The sequence below is a fragment of the Nelusetta ayraudi genome, unplaced genomic scaffold, assembly GCF_046127955.1.
Source record: "Nelusetta ayraudi isolate G7.1 ecotype Tasmania unplaced genomic scaffold, CSIRO-AGI_Nayr_v1 ptg000015l, whole genome shotgun sequence".
NCBI classification, from domain to species: domain Eukaryota; kingdom Metazoa; phylum Chordata; class Actinopteri; order Tetraodontiformes; family Monacanthidae; genus Nelusetta; species Nelusetta ayraudi.
The window spans coordinates 3,565,169-3,588,783 of record NW_027466065.1 but is presented as its reverse complement, the minus strand read 5'-3'; the positions used below and the strand labels follow the sequence as shown (position 1 = coordinate 3,588,783).

General features: G+C 48.3%; 1 protein-coding gene across 1 annotated transcript in view; it reads left to right on the top strand.

Moving 5' to 3' along the window:
• The window catches only part of alk (ALK receptor tyrosine kinase), a 135,524-nt gene that overhangs the window by 60,095 nt on the left and 51,814 nt on the right, over window positions 1-23,615 (top strand). The window contains exon 3 of the mRNA XM_076023544.1: window positions 16,140-16,270. Coding sequence (XP_075879659.1) covers window positions 16,267-16,270 — 4 coding nt within the window. The 5' untranslated portion in view covers window positions 16,140-16,266. The remainder of the gene's footprint in view (window positions 1-16,139; window positions 16,271-23,615) is intronic.

Below are 23,615 nucleotides of genomic sequence, written 5' to 3'. Positions count from 1 at the left end.
TAATTCCACCGGCGCTTTTCATTCTCACGTCATTACCGCCGACATTTTTCTTTCTTTTTTTTTTTCTGGCTTTTCTCCCAAAAAAGAGATTTTTTATTTTTTTTTTTTAAATTGGTTGCGCTTGTAGTTTTTTTTTTAATTAATTTATTTATTTGCTCAGTTTTTTATTTAGGCTAAAAAATTATGTACTGTACATACTGCCAAGTTTAAACACTATAGTTCCTCTCAAGTCAGAACCAGAGGGGGTGAAAAAAATTCAAGAAATGAAATTCACTGAATTCCCAAAGTTAATTAAACTATGAGAGTTTCCTGGCACCACGTCAGCACATTTTCTGTGTGAGCTGATGAGTGTTAATGGGCTTTTACTTTCTTCACATATAAGAACGACGCTCACAGTAAAACTTTGGAAACATCCACAGATATTAAAGTGTAGTTTGTGTAGTGTAATTTGTATATTATGGTAGAATTGGACGAGTTTGGTCCGAACCTTCGACGGTTTCTATGCCTGACGAGCAGAACTGGACCAGTCAGTTGCGTCCACTGCAGAGGAAGAGGCGGAGCCACAGCCAGAGTTGAGCTGCGACAGAACCTGGAAGTGGCGACTGTGAGCGAGGACGCTGCAGCGAGGTCCGTTCGACTGGACCTGAGTCAGAAGAAATGGGTTTTTCACCAGGCGCTGATGTCGGAGGAGACGGCTTGACTCCTTGGAGGGCGAGCCTTGCTAATTGTTAGCCGCTGTGCTATCGTGAACATTTTCAGATTTCAGACAAAACCTTGTTTCATTTTTCATTCCCGAGCCGTGTGACCACCGACACGTTCTGCCAGAAGTCGGCGGTCAGTCGCGTGATGGTGGTGAGGATTAAAAGACGGAAAGAAAAAGAAAAAGTTCTGTTCTCTCCCTGCTGGTGCGGGCGCCGCGGGGCCGTCTGCTGTTTGTTTCGTCCTGTCCTGACGCCCGGAGCTGCAACCAAATCCAATTACTGCGCCCGCATGAGGTGAGCATAATTGGCCAGTGTTTGGTTAACGAGCAGCACACCCCTCAAATTACCGCCGGTAATTGGAACAAACGCACTGGTCCTGCTGCCACTGCTGCCGCCGCTGCTGCTGCCGCTGCTGCCGCTGCCTCCACGCTGGACCGGTGCTATCGGCCCAAATGTTTCTCCGGGCCTGGTCCCGCTCCTCCAGGCAGCAGGGATGGGAGCCGCCGATGGACGAACCGCTGAAAAAGAAAGAGAAGATGAAGAAGGCAACAGAGTTTGGAACCACAGGCCTCAGCAGCTCAAGAGCTGGATTGAAATGAGCCGTCGTGACGAGAGGTCGAAGGTCACGGGACTCCATTGGCGCAAATGGCCAAATTTATCAGAGGGATGTTTTTTTTATTCGTATCGTATATTCACGTAGAATCGCTAGAGCAGGTTTAACCCTCTGTTTGCAACCTTCCGCTAATCAAATGCTGGGGCTTTTTTGGCTTTCGAGGGGGCGGAGCCAACAGCAGGCTGGGGCGGCGGCGGCGGGCGCGTCATCATTGTGATTATCATCCTCGTTATTATTGCTGTTATTGTTTGACTGCGGAGCGGCGTGCGCTGAGGGGTTAGCCAGCCTTTAGCGCCGCTGATGGATTGTTTTCTTAATGAAATTCATTAAAGGGCTTTGGTGGAAGCGCCGGGTCGTTATCCGCTGAAAAATGGAAACCGTAATAGGGCGCGAAAAAATTCATACTTACTTTCAAACGGACAAGGACAAATTTGATAAAGCGGCGTTTTCTTTTCCTTCCTTTTTTTTCCTTCCTTTTTTTTTTCCACATGAATGCACCCTGTGTGCTCTGCCGCAAGCGCACCCCAAAAAAAAAAAAAAAAAAAACGATTCCTCTGACAATTTCATGTCGTCGCCGTCGTTTTACATCTGAAATCCAATCTGTAACACGACGACCTCTATGAATTTGTTCTGAAGTGGAGAAAACATCGGTGGTGCCGCTTGCGCTTTGCCCGAATAAGCAGGTCAGCGGGAGATGGATATCAAGGCCTTTAAAACGTTGTTTGTTTGTTTTCTAGCAGCAGATGCATTTTTACTTGGAGCTCCAATTAATATTCATGTTAGTCGCTCACTCCTCTCCCAAAGGAAAGAAAGAAAAAAAAAAAAACACCCCTGAAAAAAAAAAAAAAAATCCCAAATAACATCACACTCATTGATTTTCGCTTTTCCAGCTCTCGGGCGGTTCCTCCTGTTTAAATATGGAAAGCGTCTCTCAGGCGGAACCAGTGCCGCGGCTCCTCGGCTAACACCCAAATATTACCCTTTTTAACGCGACGTCTCGCTTTCCCCTCCTCACAGCACCAGTTTAACACTTCCAGTTGCGCAAAGAGGGAGAGAAAAATCTGCAGTTTTGATCCCCGGCAGAAAAGAAAACGAGCCTGAGTGGTGAAATGAAGTGATTGTGCACTTTGATTCGCCGTAAGTGAGCATATTTGCCAGCCTGTTTGAAGGACACTGATTGCTCAGGATCAGACGTTGGTGGAAAAAAAAAAAAAAAAAAAGCAGTGTTGCGCAACTTCTGCTAATAGCGTGCGTGTGGTTTCTGCACTCCTGCTAACTGCTAAGTGATAGCGCGCAGCGTGTTTGCGCTAACATGTTAATGTCAGGAAACTCCTCGATACACAGCGCGCTCCTCCTTCTCCTCCTTCTCCTTCTCCTCCTCCTCCTTCTCCTTCTCCTTCTCCTTCTCCTTCTTCTCCTTCTCCTCCTTCTCCTCCTTCTCCTCCTGCTTCTTCTCCTTCTCCTTCTTCTCCTTCTCCTCCTTCTCCTTCTCCTCCTCCTCCTTCTCCTTCTCCTTCTCCTTCTCCTTCTCCTTCTTCTCCTTCTCCTCCTTCTCCTCCTTCTCCTCCTTCTCCTTCTCCTCCTCCTTCTTCTCCTTCTCCTCCTTCTCCTCCTTCTTCTTCTCCTCCTTCTCCTTCTCCTCCTTCTCCTCCTTCTCCTCCTTCTCCTTCTCCTCCTTCTTCTTCCTCAGCGGCTCCTCGCAGGACCTTGTCACAGTTGCCTCTGGTCCCTACCGCCAGTTTAATTTCATCTCTTTCCTTCTTTTTTTTTAATTTCCTAACGGCGGCTGCTTTGTTGGCAGATGGATGAGCAGGACCCGACAGGTGAAGTCAGGCCGACCCAGAGCGCAGCGAGACGCTGTTTGGGCCTCATGAATGCAGATGTTCATCCAGCCAATCAGGACGCCCTGACACCCTCATGTGATCCTCTCAAACACAACTTGATATGATCTCTAATAATAACTGCACTGTCCTGGAAGATTCGTTCCCTCAATTTGTGATATATTTTTTAATCCTATCACAGTTTGTGTGTCCTTCCTTGCTTGCGTCACGTCACGGGCCAGGCAGCATCGTCCGGCCGAATGCTTTGGATGTAGTTTGGCTGCGGGAGGGCCGTCAAGCGAGCAGACGGGAGGGAAAAGGAGGAGACGCCAAAAGAAAATGGAATAAATCTCTTTGCTCTGCTCCCTGATCTTTGATGCTGCGCTGCGCATCGTGACCTTTTTCAGACGTCACCAGATTGTGACGCCGTCTGCTGACAAATGAAGTCGTGAGCCTCGAGAGCACAGAGCAGTTGAGGTAGTTGTGGTAGTTGCGGGAGTTGTGGTTGTCTTGTTTTTGTTTTGTTTATTCACCCTTCCTTGTGGACACGTTGTAATCACAAGTTGTCACTTGATTTGAGCCATTTCCTGCGTCTCTCCGAAGCATGAGGCTGCGCAGTAATTGAATTCTGCTCATAATTAAAAAAGTGCAAGGAGCCATGTGACACCGCCGTCTTCCCCCTCAGGCCCTCCCCTTCAGCCCCTCCCCCTGGCTTTGTGCTTTTAATCTCCGGCACCGTTTTGCGTTAAAAAAAAAAAAAAAAAATGAAAAAATGAAAAAATTCGGAAGCTTCATCGGGGGGGTTGGTAGAAAACCAGGAACCAGGATTGGTTAGCTGAGGCAATGCTAGCAGGCTTTGTTGCCACCACAGCTTCTCTCCTGTCCTGCGTGCTGGGAGCTGAAGCATTGAATTCTGAGCAGATTTCCCTGTGACTTCGCACCAACAACGTGCAACATTTGGAAAGATTCACTCTTCAGCGATTGGGGTCAGGATGTGATGACGTAATTCAGTCCAATCAGAACCGGTGACACATCGTCATCAACACAGTGCGACGGATCCTGCCGAGAGGCTTTTTTCAAAATAAAACCACAAAATCCTGCAAATCCGTCCAGTTTCTAAAGATATAAAATCACCTCCATGTAAAAAGTAGCAGTATGTAAAAATGAATGCACTTTCTGAAGAACTCGCCACAAACTCCAGTATTTCTTTTTTCTTTTTCTTTTCTTGTACCATCACCTGTTGTAGCCCCCCCGGCAGCAGCTCTTGCTGGAGACGGCGGAGCAACTTTCGCACCTCTTTCTCACAAACACGACGGGTGAGAACAGGAATATTTCTCAGTGGAGAGCGGTGGCGGCGCCGCGGCTTCAGCCTCCATGTGCAATGAACAGCCGGAGCGACAAACGGGCAGCAGGACGTCTCTCCCCACTCGCCTCCAGTCCAGATAATTGCTGACAAACTGACCGGCGTTGCTTGTCAGTTTGTCAGCAATTATTTTGTCATTTGTTAATTTGTCTTTTTTGTTGTTTTTTGTTGTTTTTTTTGTTTGTTTTTTTTAGCCAAACTAACGCTAACTACCTCAGAGCCTTGAATACGCAGCACGCCTCCGCTGAGTTTTGAGGTTTTTCAAGTGGCATCATCTCCGTCCTCTTCATCGACTCCAACATCTCCGTCCTCTTCATCGACTCCATTTCCTTAGATTTTCTCGACGGCTCTAAGTTTCCCCTCGCCAGTCAAAACTCGACTGCCCAGACTTCCTGTGGGGGGGGGGAGGGGGGGGGGGAACTGGCCCTGTCAGTGGCGCAAACTGCTGAAGTCGTTTATTATGACTCAAACGCTGAATCACGGACGGTGGGCGGCGGGCAGCGGCTAGCGGAGACATCCAGACTGCACTCCAACCTCCTACCGACGTCATCAGCGGGAATAGTCTCCGCCCCCTGGTGGTGACTTGCGCCTCAGATCTGCTGCTCGGGGGTCGTTGCTGAGTCAGTGACCGTCGCTGAGTCACCGCAGCCGGGACTGCTGCTCCGTTGCCACTCCTGTGTTCTGGGATGAAAGGTGCATTCCGTCCCGTATGGCCTCGTTGAGACTGGTCATCGGCGTGTGGGTGTGGTCTAAATGCTGGAGAGCGTCGGTGTGGCCAGATCTGATTCATTTATGGCCGCGCGACATACACACACACACACACACACACACACACACACACACACACTTATTTGAAGCCAGATGGCCGCTCCACCACACTATCAAACAGCACGCGCTCCTTTATTCTCTCTGTTGCGTGTCTGCGTGCGTTGGTGTGGGCAGTGTCGCCGTGTCGGCGCCGGAGCATCCAGATGGTCCGGCTGCTCCTCGCCCCTCCAAGGTTTCTTCTGTCCTGGCCGCTGAATTGAAGGCGGCTCCCCGGCGTCTTTGTTTGCTTGTTTGTTTGTTTTGCTTGATTTCTGATTCTCCGTTTCTCCCAGATTTTCTTCCTTTCGCACTCCGACTCTCGGCAGAGTGCAAATCGGCCGCCGCCCACCGAAGCAAGCTGCCAATCAAGGGCTAGCGAGATGCAACGAGCCGCTTCCTTCGGTCCCTCCCCCTCCCCACCCCTCTTTTAATTCGAATCTTCTGCTCCGCTGCGCTTCGTCTCCATCGTGTCCACATCTCATTTATGGATTTCTTTCAATTTGCTTTCTGGAGGAGCGTCATTATGTGTCCGTGCTCGCCGAGCCGCGGCCCCCGTGCACCATTATTGAGATGATTTCCAGTTTCTGCAGAGCCCGCAGATGGTTGCGGTTCATTTCATCTACAACTACTTTAGATGTCAGCGCAGTAAGCGGCTTTTCCGAGCCGGGAGCGTCAGACAGACAACACACACTGCAGCCGGTGTCCACTCGGGACACAGTGGCTGTATTGTTCTGGTCTAAGTCCCTCTTTTATTGTCATTGATTAAGACAAAAAGGAGGGGGGAAAAAAAAAGCTAAGTGTTAGCGAGTAAACGCACTCGAATGCTGCCACGGTTTTCCCGCATCGCTCGCTGTCTTCCAGCCCAACATTTTCCCAGTCAATTCTCCTCATTCCGGACTCGAGGCTCAGACTGCGGCCATTTGAGAGAATGAGAACTAGCAGGAACCAGGCGGCCGCCCAAATTAAACCCGAACCGTGTTGTCATCATTGTAGCTCCGCTTGAACTTCATTCCAGGTTTTGCTCTCCAATCCCTGTTCGACCTCAGGCAACCTTGTTTTTCTCCTCCTCCGTCCTGGCTGCGGGTTTTAAGAGATTTAAGACAAAGAGTCTTTCAATTCTTTGACTTTTTAACCGTATCATTTCTGAGTTTTCTGTGAGTTTGCACTTTCCATGAGATGTGCAGTATTAATATAAATAAAGAGTATTTAACAGATATAAAACTCAGGAACTCATGATGAGCCTGGTTTTGAAAATGATTGAGAACTTTTTGTTGTTGTTTTGTTCATGCATGAACTATTAAAAGAATGAGCCGCTAGTTTCAGCCCACACACCTCCGTCAATAGAATTTCGTTTTTGCTGTATCTTTTGCTATCTGTTCATTTGTATACGTACAATCATGAGCGAATAAACTGAACTGATCTGAGCTGAACTGAACTGAAGGCGAGAGGGGACGCCAGCCGCTCCCGTCCGCGCATCTTTCACAGCAGGAAACGCTTCAAGCGCCTGTGCAGTGAGATCGAGCGAGCGAGATGCGTGCGCATTGTGCGCAGAACACACTTCTCAGCAGAAGCTTGTTTGTGTTTGTGAGCTGCTGTAGGTCATTTGTTTTTTCTGCAGTCTCATCGTGAAACACTCGGCTTGCACCGACTCTGAGCTTCCTCCAGATTATCTACCCTCCTCCTGCTCCTCCTCTTCCTCGTCCCCGACCACATTCCCACCCAGACGGTCCTCTGTTGGGACCCCAACGCGGGTTTTGCAGCTTCCGTGTTTCCGAATCCCTTTTTTTTTTTTTTTCTCCCCCCCGTTCAGTGACACGAATGCCTGGTGGACTCAGGTTGCGTCATGTTTTCCCATCTGGCTCTGTTTATTTGCTCTGCGTCGCTTTCATCCTCTGTAATTTGCCCCTGGCTGCTGGTTCATTTTTCAGGCAGAATAATTTGCCCGACACAGAAATGCATGATTTATTTATTTTTATTTAATCATCTTTTTCCAGGTGTGAGTCACATCGCGCCGTGCTTTAGCGGCGGCTCTCCGCGGGTTCAATCCCAGGTTTTGCAGTCAGCAGAATCATGCGAGAGCCTGCAGATCGCCGTCGACTCAGTGGAGGTACACATCACATCCACTGAGCAGCGCCGCCATTCTTCCCCGCCAACAAAGCTGTGGAAGATAGAAGGAGATTATAATGCAATATTTATTTTCCTTTTGAATTCAACATGTAGATCTCATCTCTCCGTTCTTCTCGCTGCATCTCGGCCTTTCCATCACGTCTTGCCGAAGAGGCTTTTCACTCAGTCGGTCAGATCTCCTCATGGCCTGCAGCTCGCCGCCAAGATCAATGCGGTTTTCAGTTGGGTCTGCGGCGATCGCACGGCCGCCTGCCACTCCGCCGCCTGCCACTCCGCCGCCTGCCACTCCGCCGCCTCGTTTTCGATCAGCTTTATCTCTTTTCTTCACTCCGTTTGCTTGATTCAAAGCAGCTGAAAACCTAAAGCAATGGAACTCGGGATACGGATATGGAACCCCAAAAAAATAAAATCCATTAGCATGTAAAACGGTTTCCATGGTGTGGCCGCCCTGGCCTTTGGCTCCACCTCCACACAAACACACCTGCGCATGCAACAAGTCACTGGCGGCAAAGCGGCAGTCTGTGCATAGCATGTCATTTAACAGCTGAAGTCGTAGGTTTCCAGCTATCTGGCAACCATCTCCATGGTTCCAGCCCTGATTTAACTCGCCAACTGATTTGTTTTTTTTATAGACATCCAACACCAACAAGCAATACTGTTTAGTACATTTGAAACAATAGTAATATCAGTAGTAGTAGTAGCAGTATTGCCTCAGTAAGCAGCTACGACAGGCTGAGCTTTGCTGAGACGAGCTGCCGCTAAAGTCAGTATTGATGGTGTAATTAACCCCGCCCACCGTAACGGCCATAGGTCAAAGGTTGTCATCTGCACAGCCCTGATTGCAGCGCTAAGTTGCACTGAGACATGAAACCCGGCTCGCTGCAGCAGCTAAGCAGGAAAAAAAATTTGCATTAAAAAAAAAAAAACCTCTCCTCAGCAGTGCGATGAGCGTAAAGTTGCTCTTGACAAAGTTCAAGCGCACTCAAAGCTGCGATTAGTCAAAATATTGGTGACATTTCGCCGCATTGAGAGACTATTCAGAGGCGTGTTTGCTCGAGGCGGCAAACGTTATTAAAGGGCGGTTACATCCTCAATCCGAGCTAGACGGGAGCCGCGGCACTCCTGGAGAGCAAATGTTTGGCTCCAAAGGCGGAAAAGGCGGCCGCTGGAGTCGACAAGGTGTCTGTCAGACGCCATCGAAGCCAAGTTGAAGGTGGGAGCTTCACCGATGGTTTCATCCACTTCCTGTCCTCACCCAAGACTAAACAAACCTTGATTTTCTTTTCTTCTTCTTCTTCTTCTTCTTCTTCTTCTTCTTCTTCTTCTTCTTCTTCTTCTGCCTCTACTTCCTGGAACTCCGCCCCTTCTCGGCCCTGGGGTTGCCCTTCCACAACGGCACACGTCACCGCGCCCTCGGCCGTGTGTTGTGTTGTGTTGTCTGTCTTTGCTGATGATCTGCGCCTGCAGCTAATGCAAACCAGAACCCACAAGAGAACCGAGCCCTAATTCTGTTAGAGTGGAGGGGCGTCTTCCATCCTCCACAAACACACACACACACACGCATGCACGCACACACACACACACCAAATGGAAATTAAAAGAGCGGCGTTAGCCAGAGCACAGCATTAGTGGCGCATAAATGAATAGCATTATGGGATGAGAATTGTCAATTGGCAGCAAAGATTAGTTACACTGAGCCGCAGACACCGCTGCTGCTCTGCTGCTGCTGCTGTTGTTCTTCTCGTTGTTGCTGTTTTGGACTTTTTTTTTTTTTTTTTTTTCCTTGATAAAGCAAAAGCAGCGTAATGAGAATCGCTGGGCTACATCTAATTTCTGCATGAGGAGACGCCATCATTCATTCTAATGTCTGGCTTAATGTACAGCTCTATATTTATTCGGGGCCCGGTCCGCTGTGCTTTCGCGAGGTAATGCCACTGCTAATTAAGTCGAGGTGGGTGATAGATGTGCGGCGCTCCGATGATCAGCCCTGCGATGCAGCCAGACGCCGCAAAAAGAGAGAAAAAGATGAAAGGGAAAAACAACATTGCGGAGGATGACGCGTGAGCCTACGCCGCGGCAGCAGATCGGCTTTTCCGATTGGCTGTTTTGCAGCTCTTATTCCATTAGTTATCTTGTGTTTGCAGCGTTTTTGTTTGTTTTCGTTTCTCTGTTTCTGTTGCTCCAAATACTGTTTCCTGTATACGTTGTAAAAGTGCACAAACTTGGGCTGAAGCTGCCATGAGATGCAGCAGGATGCCTGAAAGGCTGCCAGTGACAACCGTCTGTAGACTTTTATCACTTTTTGCCGTCTGTCTGTCATGTCTGTCACGAGAAACAAGTGTGACTGGCAGCCGAGGGGGGTGCAATGCAAACTGCGACGGCCGACGAGCTGAGCTCAACGAGCCACGGAAGAGTAAAGTCGCGTCGCGCAAGCTGGTCGTCCTCCCGCCGGTGAAGGAAGAAAAAAAAAGGAAAATATACGCCACTGTGGCCGCTGTATTAAAGGTTAAGTGTGTAACATTTGAAGATTTTGAGAAGAAACGGCAACATCCACTGGTTACATTTCAGACTGCAGCCCTCTTTCACTCCCCTTTCCATCTCTTGAGGTTGCCAGTGAACTACAGTGGCCTTCACACACAAACCTGGATACGTTGTCTGCCTTTATTTACATATATATATATGTATGTATGTGTATATATATATATATATATATACATACTATAAATACAGCATATAAGCATATACTGTACATTTAGTGAAAAGAGGGCTGCAGTCTAAAATGTAACCAATGAATGTTTCTTGTGTGTGTATATACATATATATATATATATATATATATATATATATATGTATATATATATATATACATATATATATATATGTGTGTGTGTATGTGTATATACATATACACACACACACACACACACACACACACACACATATATATATGAGAACCGTTCTATGTGTAGGAAAACCAAATTATTTGCATTGTACGTATTGCGCGTATACACTTTTATTATCATTTATTAAAAATTATATAATTTATCATAATTTATTATATTTTTATAAGCAGTGCATTAAGCAGTGTATTAAGTTTTTACCAATATAAAAATCAGAAATCAGGCCAAGTTTTACACCCATTTTACCTTTACTGGACTGCACTGAGGGCTCTTCTAGGCAGAGAGCTCGGCCTCCAGCCCCTCGCCGTGCACACCACTCGGAATTCATCCCGAGGTTATCAAGGAGGCGGCAGCAGCTGTTATCTGCGGCTTCATTTCCTTTTCTATTATGGGATATGGCAGGGAGCAGGTCCCACTTTGCGGAGCTCTTCTCTCTCTTTTTTTTTGTAACATCACTTCCCATCTGATCAACACCTTCCCGCCTCTTTTGGAAGAAGGGGGCTTTTTAGCGGGAGGGTGGGGGTGGCGGCGAGGGGGTTGTGAGCTGGAAGAAGATGAGAGCAATGAAAGACTAGAGCATGAAGAAGAAAAGCTTCACAACACAAAAGAGACGCAAAGGAAGGAATATGGAAGGTGGAACTGCAAAGCCTGTTGAGTCGCAGCGCACACGTGTGGGAAATCAGCAAAGCTCACAGCCGGTTTCTGCAGCAGCGGCTCTGATAGAGTGTGTGTGTGTGTGTGTGTGTGTGTGTGTGTGTGTGTGTGTGTGTGTGTGCGCGTGTGTGTCTTGTATTTGCAATGCTCTTTCTAGCACAACTCAAAACAGATCACAAGACACAGTAAAGCCCAGAATAAACATGTTTGTTCTGATTTTGGCTGCTTGCTCGTCCTAATTGAAAAAGGTATCATCCTCATGTTGGAATCTGCAAGAATAGTGTCGCTGTCGGTGATCCGCGCCTGGGAAAAAAAAAAAAAAAATCCATTTGGTAATTTGTCACAGTTACTGTTCCTCATTTTGTTTGTTTCATTGTTTATTTTAAATTGTCGGGTGTGTTTTTTTTTTACGTGTAATTGATAAAATGATCCCGGCGGCGCAATTTGGCGTAAATAGAACCTGCATGATGGATTTCTGCTGGAGCGCAATTGAGGAATGTGTGGAAAGTTTTCCTGTAATTACGTGTTACATTGTTTTTGTTTCGAGCATCCAAAAATGATTTCCATCGCTTAACAATTTGATTTGTTTAATTGTCGGAAAATATTGCGGGCACAAAGGAAGCCCCGGGGGTGGTGGCTCCTCCTTCGACTGGTTGGTGGCACTTTATGACTCGGGCTTCAGTGACAGGAGAGACTTTCTGTCAGAGAGACGCCTCCAGGGGCCAAACTCACCCCATCTGAGAGAGTTTGTGGCAGATCGCAAAACAGATTGAAGCGCCAGCCTGTTTGTTTTGGCCTGGAAACAAGCACACACACACACACACACACACACACACAGACCAAACACCAATCCCAACACTCTGGAGCCTGCAGGCAGTCCCTCACCTAACCCCCTCCCGAGCACCCAGCCCAAGATCCAATATTCCTTCTCTGACCCGTCTTCAAATTGGTCTTTGTGGTGCAATGTTTTGAGTGTTTGTTTGTCAAGCGTGACAAACAGGACATGGGCTTATTTAAAAAAAAACAAAAAAAAAACAGAATACTTGCCCAGTAAATAGCCTGTCAGCAAACAATAAAGTTCATGTGCAAACAAGAGGAGCCAATTAGCAGCAACCCGGTCTTCATTTTCTAAATCCAGGTGAATGTCTCATCTCATCAGCGTGGATGCTGCAGTGAAAACAGTGTGTGTGTCAGTGTGAAAGTTGCAGTGGAAACAATGTGTGTGTCAGCGTGGATGTTGGAGTGGAAGCAGTGTGTGTCAGCGTGGATGTTGGAGTGGAAGCAGTGTGTGTCAGCGTGGATGTTGGAGTGGAAACAGTGTGTGTGTCAGCGTGGATGTTGCAGTGGAAACAGTGTGTGTCAGCGTGAATGTTGGAGTGGTTACAGTGTGTGTCAGCGTGGATGTTGCAGTGGTTACAGTGTGTGTGTCAGCGTGGATGTTGCAGTGGTTACAGTGTGTGTGTCAGCGTGAATGTTGGAGTGGAAACAGTGTGTGTCAGCGTGGATGTTGCAGTGGAAGCAGTGTGTGTGTCAGCATGGATGTTGCAGTGGTTACAGTGTGTGTGTCAGCGTGGATGTTGCAGTGGAAGCAGTGTGTGTCAGCGTGGATGTTGCAGTGGAAGCAGTGTGTGTGTCAGCATGGATGTTGCAGTGGTTACAGTGTGTGTCAGCGTGGATGTTGCAGTGGAAGCAGTGTGTGTCAGCGTGGATGTTGCAGTGGTTACAGTGTGTGTCAGTGTGGATGTTGCAGTGGAAACAGTGTGTGTCAGCGTGGATGTTGCAGTGGTTACAGTGTGTGTGTCAGCATGGATGTTGCAGTGGTTACCGTGTGTGTCAGCGTGGATGTTGCAGTGGTTACAGTGTGTGTGTCAGCGTGGATGTTGCAGTGGTTACAGTGTGTGTGTCAGCGTGGATGTTGCAGTGGAAGCAGTGTGTGTGTCAGCATGGATGTTGCAGTGGTTACAGTGTGTGTCAGCGTGGATGTTGCAGTGGAAGCAGTGTGTGTGTCAGCGTGGATGTTGCAGTGGTTACAGTGTGTGTCAGCGTGGATGTTGCAGTGGTTACAGTGTGTGTCAGCGTGGATGTTGCAGTGGAAGCAGTGTGTGTGTCAGCGTGGATGTTGCAGTGGTTACAGTGTGTGTCAGCATGGATGTTGCAGTGGAAGCAGTGTGTGTCAGCGTGGATGTTGCAGTGGAAGCAGTGTGTGTGTCAGCATGGATGTTGCAGTGGTTACCGTGTGTGTCAGCGTGGATGTTGCAGTGGAAGCAGTGTGTGTGTCAGCGTGGATGTTGCAGTGGTTACAGTGTGTGTCAGCATGGATGTTGCAGTGGAAGCAGTGTGTGTCAGCGTGGATGTTGCAGTGGAAGCAGTGTGTGTGTCAGCGTGGATGTTGCAGTGGTTACAGTGTGTGTCAGTGTGGATGTTGCAGTGGTTACATTGTGTGTCAGCGTGGATGTTGCAGTGGAAACAGTGTGTGTCAGCGTGGATGTTGCAGTGGAAACAGTGTGTGTCAGCGTGGATGTTGCAGTGGAAACAGTGTGTGTGTCAGCGTGGATGTTGCAGTGGTTACAGTGTGTGTCAGTGTGGATGTTGCAGTGGTTACATTGTGTGTCAGCATGGATGTTGCAGTGGAAGCAGTGTGTGTGTCAGCGTGGATGTTGCAGTGGTTACAGTGTGTGTCAGTGTGGATGTTGCAGTGGTTACATTGTGTGTCAGCATGGATGTTGCAGTGGAAGCAGTGTGTGTGTCAGCGTGGATGTTGCAGTGGTTACAGTGTGTGTCAGTGTGGATGTTGCAGTGGTTACATTGTGTGTCAGCGTGGATGTTGCAGTGGAAGCAGTGTGTGTCAGCGTGGATGTTGCAGTGGAAACAGTGTGTGTCAGTGTGGATGTTGCAGTGGTTACAGTGTGTGTCAGCGTGGATGTTGCAGTGGAAACAGTGTGTGTCAGCGTGGATGTTGCAGTGGAAGCAGTGTGTGTCAGCGTGGATGTTGCAGTGGTTACAGTGTGTGTCAGCGTGGATGTTGCAGTGGTTACAGTGTGTGTCAGCGTGGATGTTGGAGTGGTTACAGTGTGTGTCAGCGTGGATGTTGCAGTGGAAACAGTGTGTGTGTCAGCATGGATGTTGCAGTGGTTACAGTGTGTGTCAGCGTGGATGTTGCAGTGGTTACAGTGTGTGTCAGCGTGGATGTTGCAGTGGAAGCAGTGTGTGTCAGCGTGGATGTTGCAGTGGTTACAGTGTGTGTCAGCGTGGATGTTGCAGTGGTTACAGTGTGTGTCAGCGTGGATGTTGCAGTGGAAGCAGTGTGTGTCAGCATGGATGTTGCAGTGGTTACAGTGTGTGTCAGCGTGGATGTTGCAGTGGAAACAGTGTGTGTCAGCGTGGATGTTGCAGTGGAAGCAGTGTGTGTCAGCGTGGATGTTGCAGTGGTTACAGTGTGTGTCAGCGTGGATGTTGCAGTGGTTACAGTGTGTGTCAGCGTGGATGTTGCAGTGGTTACAGTGTGTGTCAGCGTGGATGTTGCAGTGGAAACAGTGTGTGTCAGCGTGGATGTTGCAGTGGAAACAGTGTGTGTCAGCGTGGATGTTGCAGTGGAAGCAGTGTGTGTCAGCGTGGATGTTGCAGTGGAAGCAGTGTGTGTCAGCGTGGATGTTGCAGTGGAAGCAGTGTGTGTCAGCGTGGATGTTGCAGTGGAAGCAGTGTGTGTCAGCATGGATGTTGCCATGTATTCAGTGTGATTGTTCTGTCATTAGAAAAAGGAGCAAAGAACAAAAGGTCCTGAAGGTTTTGGGTACTTGAGTTCATCTTGCTGCCGGCTCTTACTCAGTGGCTCCACTCGTGGTTGAAACAAATTGACCGACCCGCTTTAAACACAAAGACACTGCAGTTTTTATCCTGTGCGACCCAAGTTGCCCCTTGTTTTTTTTGTCTTTGAGCTCTTTTCAGGATGAACACGTGCAATAGATCCTGTGGCTGTTGGCTGCAAGGAGTGTGAGGAAAGCGATCCATGCACTCCCCCACCGGGCAAACATTACAGCATCCGTTTATCCGTTTGCATGGTTTTGACTCCTCCCGCCTTATCTTGGCTGCACCCGGCCACTTCAAGGAGATTCCAGCAGCAGTTCAACCAACAAGGTGCAGGAGAAAACAAAAACAAAGGAGAAAAGAGAAGTGCAGAGAGGCTTCGGAGGCTCAGCAGAGCAGTGATAATGGGGGAGAGAGAGAGAGAGAGAGAGAGAGAGAGAGAGAGTTCAACCACCAGAATCATTTTGCATAGATGCAAAAACGGGTCATGGCGGAGTGGCAGAGCCAAGCGCCACATGTCCAGCTGCCAAACCTGTGATCTGCTTTCTGTCCAGCAGGCTGAGGAGATGGTGGTGGAGGTGGTGGTGCAGAGACAGCAACACACAGGAGGGAGGGGTGGGGGAGAAAGGGAGCAGGAGTCAGAGACATGGGGGTGAAGGAGATAGAGGAGAGTGTGTGTGTGTGTGTGTGTGTGTGGTGGTGTGTGTGTGAGAGAGAGAGACAGACCGAGACAGAGAGAGAGAGAGAGAGAGAGACAGAGGGAGAGAGAGAGAGAGAGAGAGAGAGAGACTGAGAGAGACAGAGAGAGAGAGAGACCGAGACAGAGAGAGAGAGAGAGAGAGAGAGAGACTGTTGATGCGCTCGGGAGCCGGAGACGAATCAAGGCAATTTGCTTAATAAAATCAGGAAGAGTGGAAGAGCACAAAGGCAGTAGCGGCCTGAGAGAGGAGAGCATTCAGAGCCGGACAGCAGCTGGCTGACACACACACAAACTCATACACACCTGTAGCCTCCACCATCCACCGGCCAGGACCACACACCAGCTGACAGGCAGGAACCAGTGCTGGAGGTCCAGGGGTCCGGGGTGTGGCCTAGAGGGGGCGCCATGCAGCCAGCAGCCAAGGAAGAAGGGGAACCTGCTAAAGTGGAAGCCGGGCAGGACGGGGCCCCTGCCTCGGCCTCAGCCGAGGCCCTGGACTCTCCCTCCAGCCCGGGGGCCCCCATTGTCTCCGGGGTCGCCGGGGCTTCCGGAACCCCCGCGGCGGCCCTGACCCCTCCGCCTGGCCCCCGCTGTCAGCCATGGTGTCTCCTGCTCGCGCTGACCTTCCTCCTGCTCTTTCTCCTCGGCAGCTGGGCGGTGGTCCACCTCAGCCTGGGCACCCAGGGGTCACCTTTCCAGATCTCGGCCGGCTACGACAAGCGCCTCCCGCAGGACGACACGGCCACCATCGAGCCGCACTTCACCACCAACTGCACCATGGGTGAGTCCCCCGTCTCAACGTCCCGGTGCTGCCGCTGCTCCAGCGGCGTCCGCGCTAATCTGAGCTCAGGGAGTTGTGCTGCGTTAAAACTTGTGCTGCTGGAAATCTGAATGCGTGATGTCACAAAGGGCAATGCCTGCCTCTCCCAGCTTGACGGCGATGGCCGGGTGTTGGCTCCGCCCACTGGGGGCTGCCTCATTTTTTTTTTTTGTCTCCTTCCAAACGTGTCGCGAGGCGTCAGTTTGAGACCGAGGCTGCAAACACAGGGCTAATTTTGCCTGCTTCGCCAATAGAGTTTCTCGGTGTGCAAAGTCCCATTCAGAAAAATCTGAAAATGTGAAGAACGTAGGACGTCATGGGAGAAAAAAAAGTATTGTTTTGCGAATTATTCAATGTGGCTGGAAGTAACTTTAGTGGTGCAGACAGAAGTTTTTTTGGAAATCCCAACCTTATTCTTTTCATTGGTTGCCGTCTTGTTAAAATAGCTCTGGTCTAAATGCGCCTCACATGTCTGCAGGGTCATTGGGTTGCCGAAACAAGTCCGCCACCGGGGATTTTCTTTTTTATCCTTTTTTTTTTTTTTTTTCCCATCTTTTTAACGTCATTAGCCCAAGTTGTGTGGCGACATCAATGCTGAGCCGGAGACTGAAATAATGTCCCTCTCTGACGGCTCCCCAAATTCGATTAATGTGACTGATTGAATTTCCTGTGAGCTTGTCGACGCTGCGGCGAGACGTTCACAGTCTTTGAACCGGAGAAGCTGCTCAAAAAGGGGAACTTTTCACGCGCAGCAACGCCTGCGTGCGCTGATATTGTTATTTGTCATAGTGTTGTTGTTGTTGTTGTTTTTTAAGTGACTGGATGTGAAAGAGAATTTCTGAGGAGACGACGCTCGTGACGCGCCGGCTTTGATTTTGGCAGCTGCATTTAAAAAAAAAAAGAAAGAGAAAAACGGGGAAATAAAGTCAGAAGAGTGATGGAAAGCACCTCTGAGACGATCTCTATGCTCTCCGGAGCTTCCACGCTGTTTGTTCTCATTAAGTCTTTGACATTATGCGCGTTGATGTTGTCTCGCGCTGCCAGCGAAAGCAGACGTCGTCAGTTATTGCGATGTTTAGTCGTCTCGGTTGCTCCTGTCGTCGCTGGAAATCAAGGTCGTTGGGCTTTTTCTTTTTCTTTTTTTTGGGGGGAGTTTGTTTCTGTTTTGTTTTTTTTTAATGCCTAATGGTCTCATCCATTGATATGTTAAACCCAGCTGATTTCAGGCTAAACAACAAAAACCAGCCCCTTATTCCTAGAAAAATAACCAGAAACATTCTCAAAATTCACTCAAATTTTCAGTTCTCTCTCTCCAGCCTTCGGTGTAAACACCCCAAAAACCCCTCTGCGTAATTCCATCAATCACATCAATGCAGCCAAGTTGCTCTGTGGAAAAGTCTCTCAATCAAATAAGTCAAATAATTCCTGAAACTTTACGACTATTACGCAATGTTTCCCAAACAATCAGGAATTCCAGACTCCTCGGATTCCTGTTTCAGTTTGTGTACCGTGGTGTTTAGTTTGCAGTTTAGTTCCTTTGGTTTTGTTCCCGTGTGTCAGTCCACGCTGGCCAATGGGAACGCTGCTCTCAGACCAGGACATACTGTCTCATACAGACTCCACACACCTGTTCCCAGCCGACGTTTTGCACAAAAGATAAAGGGCCAGATCCACAAAGAATGGAGCCATAAATTGCAGTGTTTTTCTGCAGCCACCTAGTGGCTGTAATCTGCGCCACCCTTGCGTCGTATCCGCAAAGGTTTGTTTTTTTTCCGCGAATGATATACAGGCGCTAAAAACGCCCAGAAATCAGATACTGTAGTACGATTTGTAGTTGTTTCGTAGCTGAGCCGATCGATTAATTGCCAGTGTAAGTTAAATTGTGTGTGTGATATTTTCTACATACACACATCTCATCATGAGCCCTTCGGGGACCAAGCTGCGCCTACTTTTGGTTGGTGCCATTTACGTCTGAGCGCAAACTCTGTGGATCCAGCGCCGTTTGTTAATTGTAATATATTCAAATGAGTCTGCCACGGGCCTGCCTCTAACAGCTATGTGTTAGCGGCAGCTGTTTCTGGTGCTCTTTGCACGGATGTTCTGGTGCGAAAGCCGGACAATCGCTTGGTGGATCTGGCCCGAAGTTTCCGTCAACTTCCCAACGCATTGTCGTTGGAAAATTTGCATTTGTGTGCGTCTCCGCCGAGCCACTCCTGAACCAACAACCCCCCCCCCCCGCGCTGTGAGAGGACACCCCTCCGCCCCCCCCAGCGAGTCCACCCCCCCCCCCCCCGGAATCAAAACACTCAGCTTGATTAAAACCTGGCTGTTTAAAATGAACGCACTCTAAAATCAGCCACTTGGTTTATTTTGTTCCTTCATTCATTCATTGATCTATTCAGCTATTTATTGGTTTTGCATGGCCTGCCATTTCTGCCGCTCCCAAGCCGTGTGGAACCGAGACCCATCAAACTGACTGACTGGCTGACTGACTGGCTGGTCACGCAAACCGCCCCTTTTTCTTCCCTTTTTATTTTCTTACCCCGGGCGCTTGTGGCACATGGCGCATAATTATTGCAACGCTGTCGGCGTCACTCTTAACCTCGCACGCTCGTCCCTCGTCCTGGAGGTAAACGGCGGCGGCGGCGGCGGCGGCGGCGGCGGCGGCCGTGGCCGTGACTGACAAGCTCATTACCACATTGTGTCAACAGCAGCTTTGACTTTGCCGCAGCGGCCGGTCGCTGGGCGAGGCGGAAGGTCACTTAAAAAAAAAAAGAGCTTATTTTTCTACTCAGAATTTGTTTGTTATCCTTTTTTTTTTTTTCCCTCTTCCTGTTGGACATGTTGCTGCCTTACTCCCTCCTCCCCCAGCCACCGGTGGCTACGTGACCCCCCGACCTTCCCTTCGCCGGCCCATTTCCCTAAGCGTTACAACTCGCCGCGGCGGGCCCTTAATGGAGCGTCACGGCAAAGTCTATACTGCGATTATGTCCCCGGGCCCATCAATCACAGCCGGGCGCCGCCGCCACCGCCGCCTCCAGGGGAGGGGGAGGGGCTTCCGAGGCAGCCGCTGGAGTGGAGAGAGCACAAGATATCATGGATGGAAGGATGAGGGAAGGATGGATGCAGCCCCCCCACTGTACCCCCCCAGGCTTATAATTGACTTCAATCTCTTCCCCTGAATGACATAAATGCATGCTGGGAGTTTTTTTTTCTTATTATTATTAACAGCTTTCCGAGGGCTGGTTTATGATACAACATGCAGCATTAATAGGAGGATAAATTTAAAAAGAAAAAAATTGCTGCCGCTGTCGGCGGGGTCGCTGGCGTGGTGGGTGGGACGTTCCCGGAATGTATGGAAAAAACGTCAGAAACGCAGGCGGATATTTACAGGGCTGGAGGGCCGTCAGGCAGGCGGCCAGCCGCCCGTGAGGATGAGTGATGGAGCGCAACGCATTTCGCTCCCCATCAGTCTTGTAAAGAGTCGTCAGCGCCGCCCGAGGTCGTCAATCTCCGGCTGCGCACGTGTGCAGGCTGGCTAATCTGACGCAGGTGCACAACCACACCACTGGTATTATTATTATTATTATTATTATTATTATTATTATTATTATTATTATTATTATCACTGTCATTATTATCACTGTTATTATTGTTGGCGGTGGCGGTGTTGTTATTTCAGGCAAAAACATACTTTTTTTTTTTAAATAGTAATTTTGTTTTAATCGATTTTATGTCTTGTTTGCTTTTTTTTCTGAAAGGGCTCCGTATATGAGGCACAAAAACATTTACATTCTCTGTAACTTTCACCCAGAAGTGTAACGGTGACTTTCAGCAGAAATTAAACCCGTGGGTCACCATTCAACGAAACCCAGCTGCTGTTGTTTCTCAGCCTCGGTGTGAATAAGTCCACTGATGAAATGGAGCCAGAATTACTATTAACGTCGACTTTGATGTCAACAAGCCGTTGCTGATAAACTGTGAGAGAAATTTGAAAAGGTTTTATTTCCTGTTTTATTTTATTTTATTTATTTATTTATTTATTTTGCCCGGCTGCACCCACCGGTGGTGGGCAGAACAACAGCGGCAGACAGATTTCACGTGAAAAAAAATCAATACAGCTGAAAATTGGAAAATTAGATTTAATCCTCTCTTCTCCCTTTTTCCGTGAGGCTTCGTCTAATTCATTAAGATTCATCGGAGAATTCTATCCCCAGCCAAATCTAGTCAAACAGTATTCCTCAAGTTTCTCGCTGCCGGAGATGTTTTAACGAACCCAATTCTACCCGCACGTCTGGTCTCTCCACGTCTGCCGACATTCCGTCCGTTCCTCCGTCTCCAGAGCGGCGCTCCCGTTGGCCCGGTGCCGGGCTCGCCCCCGCAGGAATAATTACAACTTGGCCAGTTGACAGTTCTTCCCTGGAATTCTGGGATTCCTCCTGTAGCCGTGTAGCGTCGACCTGAGACGTCTCTGAACTTTACGCGGCTCCATTGATTCGCGGCAGATCACTTTGCGGAAACACAACACAACGCTGGTGTTGTGCGGGAGCACCCGGCGATCCGGAGGAAAAACATCAGACGGAATCGAGTCGAATTTGGCCTCCGAGTGAACTGTAGGTTTTAACGGGGGGGGGGGGGTCATTATTATCATTATTTACACCTTCTTGTACATAATCAATTATTTGCACAGCCACAGGGATGAAAGCTCTTTCTTTTTCCTTCACTGTCTTTTGTATTAATTGCACATTTTCATGAAAGGGTTAAGTCCTGAGCCTTGAACGGCTCCAAAGGGGTTTTTCAACAGGTTTGATTGTGATAAATTATATATATGAAAGAAATAATCAAACTGTCAAGTGCCCGCGGGGGAATAAAATTCCAAAGGTCTCGCAGCTCATGTACAATCTCAACACAATTACAAGATCAACAATTAGAGACGCTAATTCACCCGTTTAAAGCTGACGTGAGACTGCGTCACGTGACTGATTCATATCGACTCATATCCACTTTACGAGAACATTTAAGAGAGTGGGACTTTAATGCTAGATGAAGCACTATGATTAGGTCCTGTGGCACCTTTCATCCCATGAGATGGAGTGACTGTTAGACTGAATATTCTAGATATATTTTTTTTTTCTTTTTTTTTTCTCTGCATGAAATCAATGCCAGGTCACCAAGTTAATCGATCACCTGCAGTCTGAGTGCGCTTGAGTTTTTGCACCACATTTGGCTCTGCAGCCCTCCTGAACCCACCGAACCCCAATTGGCTGTTTTCAGCTATCAGCCTGGAGCTTTTATTCTGCGTTGCACAATTTTAAAGTGCCATGTTATATAATCTGGCTAAAATAAATAAATAAATAAACAAATTAATCAAATCCTTTTTAATCACAAGATGCTAATTGGATCTTGGTTTCGTAAGCGCATTAGGGTAAGTTTATTAGAAGGCAGCAGTGGCTCGTTTATCTGTCAGATCGACTTGGAGGTTACGTGATCAGATATTTTTGCTCCATGTTAATTTACCTCCACGACTGCTCTGGCGACGCAGAGGTGAAATGCTTAGATTTTAAGATAGAAATCATGCTCAGCCATCCTGAAGAGCGCCGGTCTGAAATGTTTTTTTTGTTATTGTTTGTTTATATCTCAAGTTGGCCTCGCTAATTTACTATCCGGTTCTGATCCGGTTAGGTCAATATCTTGATTTTGCTCTGTGCTCAGAAAGATCACCTATTCACCCCCCCAAAAAATTACACCAAAAATTATTTTGTGCGTGTGTGTGTGTGTGTGTGTGTGTGTTTGTGTGTGTGTGTCGCAAAATCCCTCCCCTTTTTCATAAAGAGATTTTTTTTTTCCCCAGATGGATATCGGAAATAAATCCACGAGATCTGGGAAACTTTCCATCTGGCCCGTCAGCTATGTTGTCGTTTGGGATTGTCTAGGATTATTTAGCACCCTTAGAAGAAGAAGAAGAAGAAGAAGAAGAAGAGAAAAAAAAAACAAACCTGCCTCAGGTTGCACTCTGTTTGATCAGGAGGAAGCAGAGCCGCCTCAATAAAACACCTCATCGATTGACGAAAAAAAACACAAGCAAGTCAACCTTCCGCATCGAGCTTCATCACGTTGTACCTCTAATCTCTCGCCTCGGGGCGTTTCCACCAGCGACGACCTCTCAGCGCCGACAGACAGGCTTTCACCCGGCCCGGCGCCGGTCCAAAGCGATCTGCACGGGCAGTTTTATTTTTAAGATATTGAGCGAGTGTTTAACGGCCCGGAGCAGCCGGTGGAGCGTTCCCAGCATACACATGGCCGACGGGGCTGATGCTCGGATCGGCCCTGACCCGGCACTTTAAAATGGGAAGTGATGGACTCGTGGACATCATGGAAGCAAAGTCCGTCATTAAGACGCAGAAATCCTTAAATCCCATTTTGCCCGACTGCCGGTGCGTCCGGCCCTGGCGTAAAGTGCTAATCCCACTTTGAGCTGTTTTGAATTCACGCCAGCAAGCGCATACTCGCCGGTTCTTCTTCTTTTTTTTTTTTTCTTTTTTTTTTTCTTAATGTACATGATTTTTCACGGCGGGTCGTGTTTTTTTCCGAGGTCAGAAACTGTAAATGAATTAAATCACCGTATGAGCCGCGGCAGCTGAAGTGGCGGTGGGCGTGCTGATAAAGTAGGCCGCGGCGTGTGATAACAGCCGGTTAGGTAACAGCTCAGTCAGTGACATCGATTCCGTTATTTTTGGTTGGAGTCGTTGCCGAGGGGGGAAAAAAAATAAAGATTTTTCAACGTGTTTTTTTTCCCCCTCATATCCTGCGCCTCGCAGTTTGGGCCTCAAGACGAGTTCTTGTTTATTTGTTAAATACACCGAAACTGAGCTCTTAAAGGCAGAGTGTGTAAAAGATGGCTTTATTTATGATTTTTAGATTTGTAAAAGCTTAAGATGCTGCCCATAAATACAATAGTACGTGTGTATGACATACAATGCAAGTCATTTGTTTTTCCTACCCTTCGATCAGTTCTCACATGTATAAGAATGTACATGGGGCAAGGGTCTCGCTCCTAGTGAGCTAAACTAAATGCTGAACGCAGGGTGGGCTTCCTTCAAATTTCACACACCGGACCTTTAAGTTTACGGCAACACTTTCTGTTGCTAATCTGGTGAATTCTTCCAGGGTGCCTCCTACACCAGCGCCCCTGACCCCTCCCCCCGACAGCAGGGCTCTGCTTCTATCGCTAAGTTAGCGTCGCTAACCGCAAGCGGCGTCTGTTCTCCTGAAGAGAACCCGCTGCTCATTCCGGTGAATCGGCAGC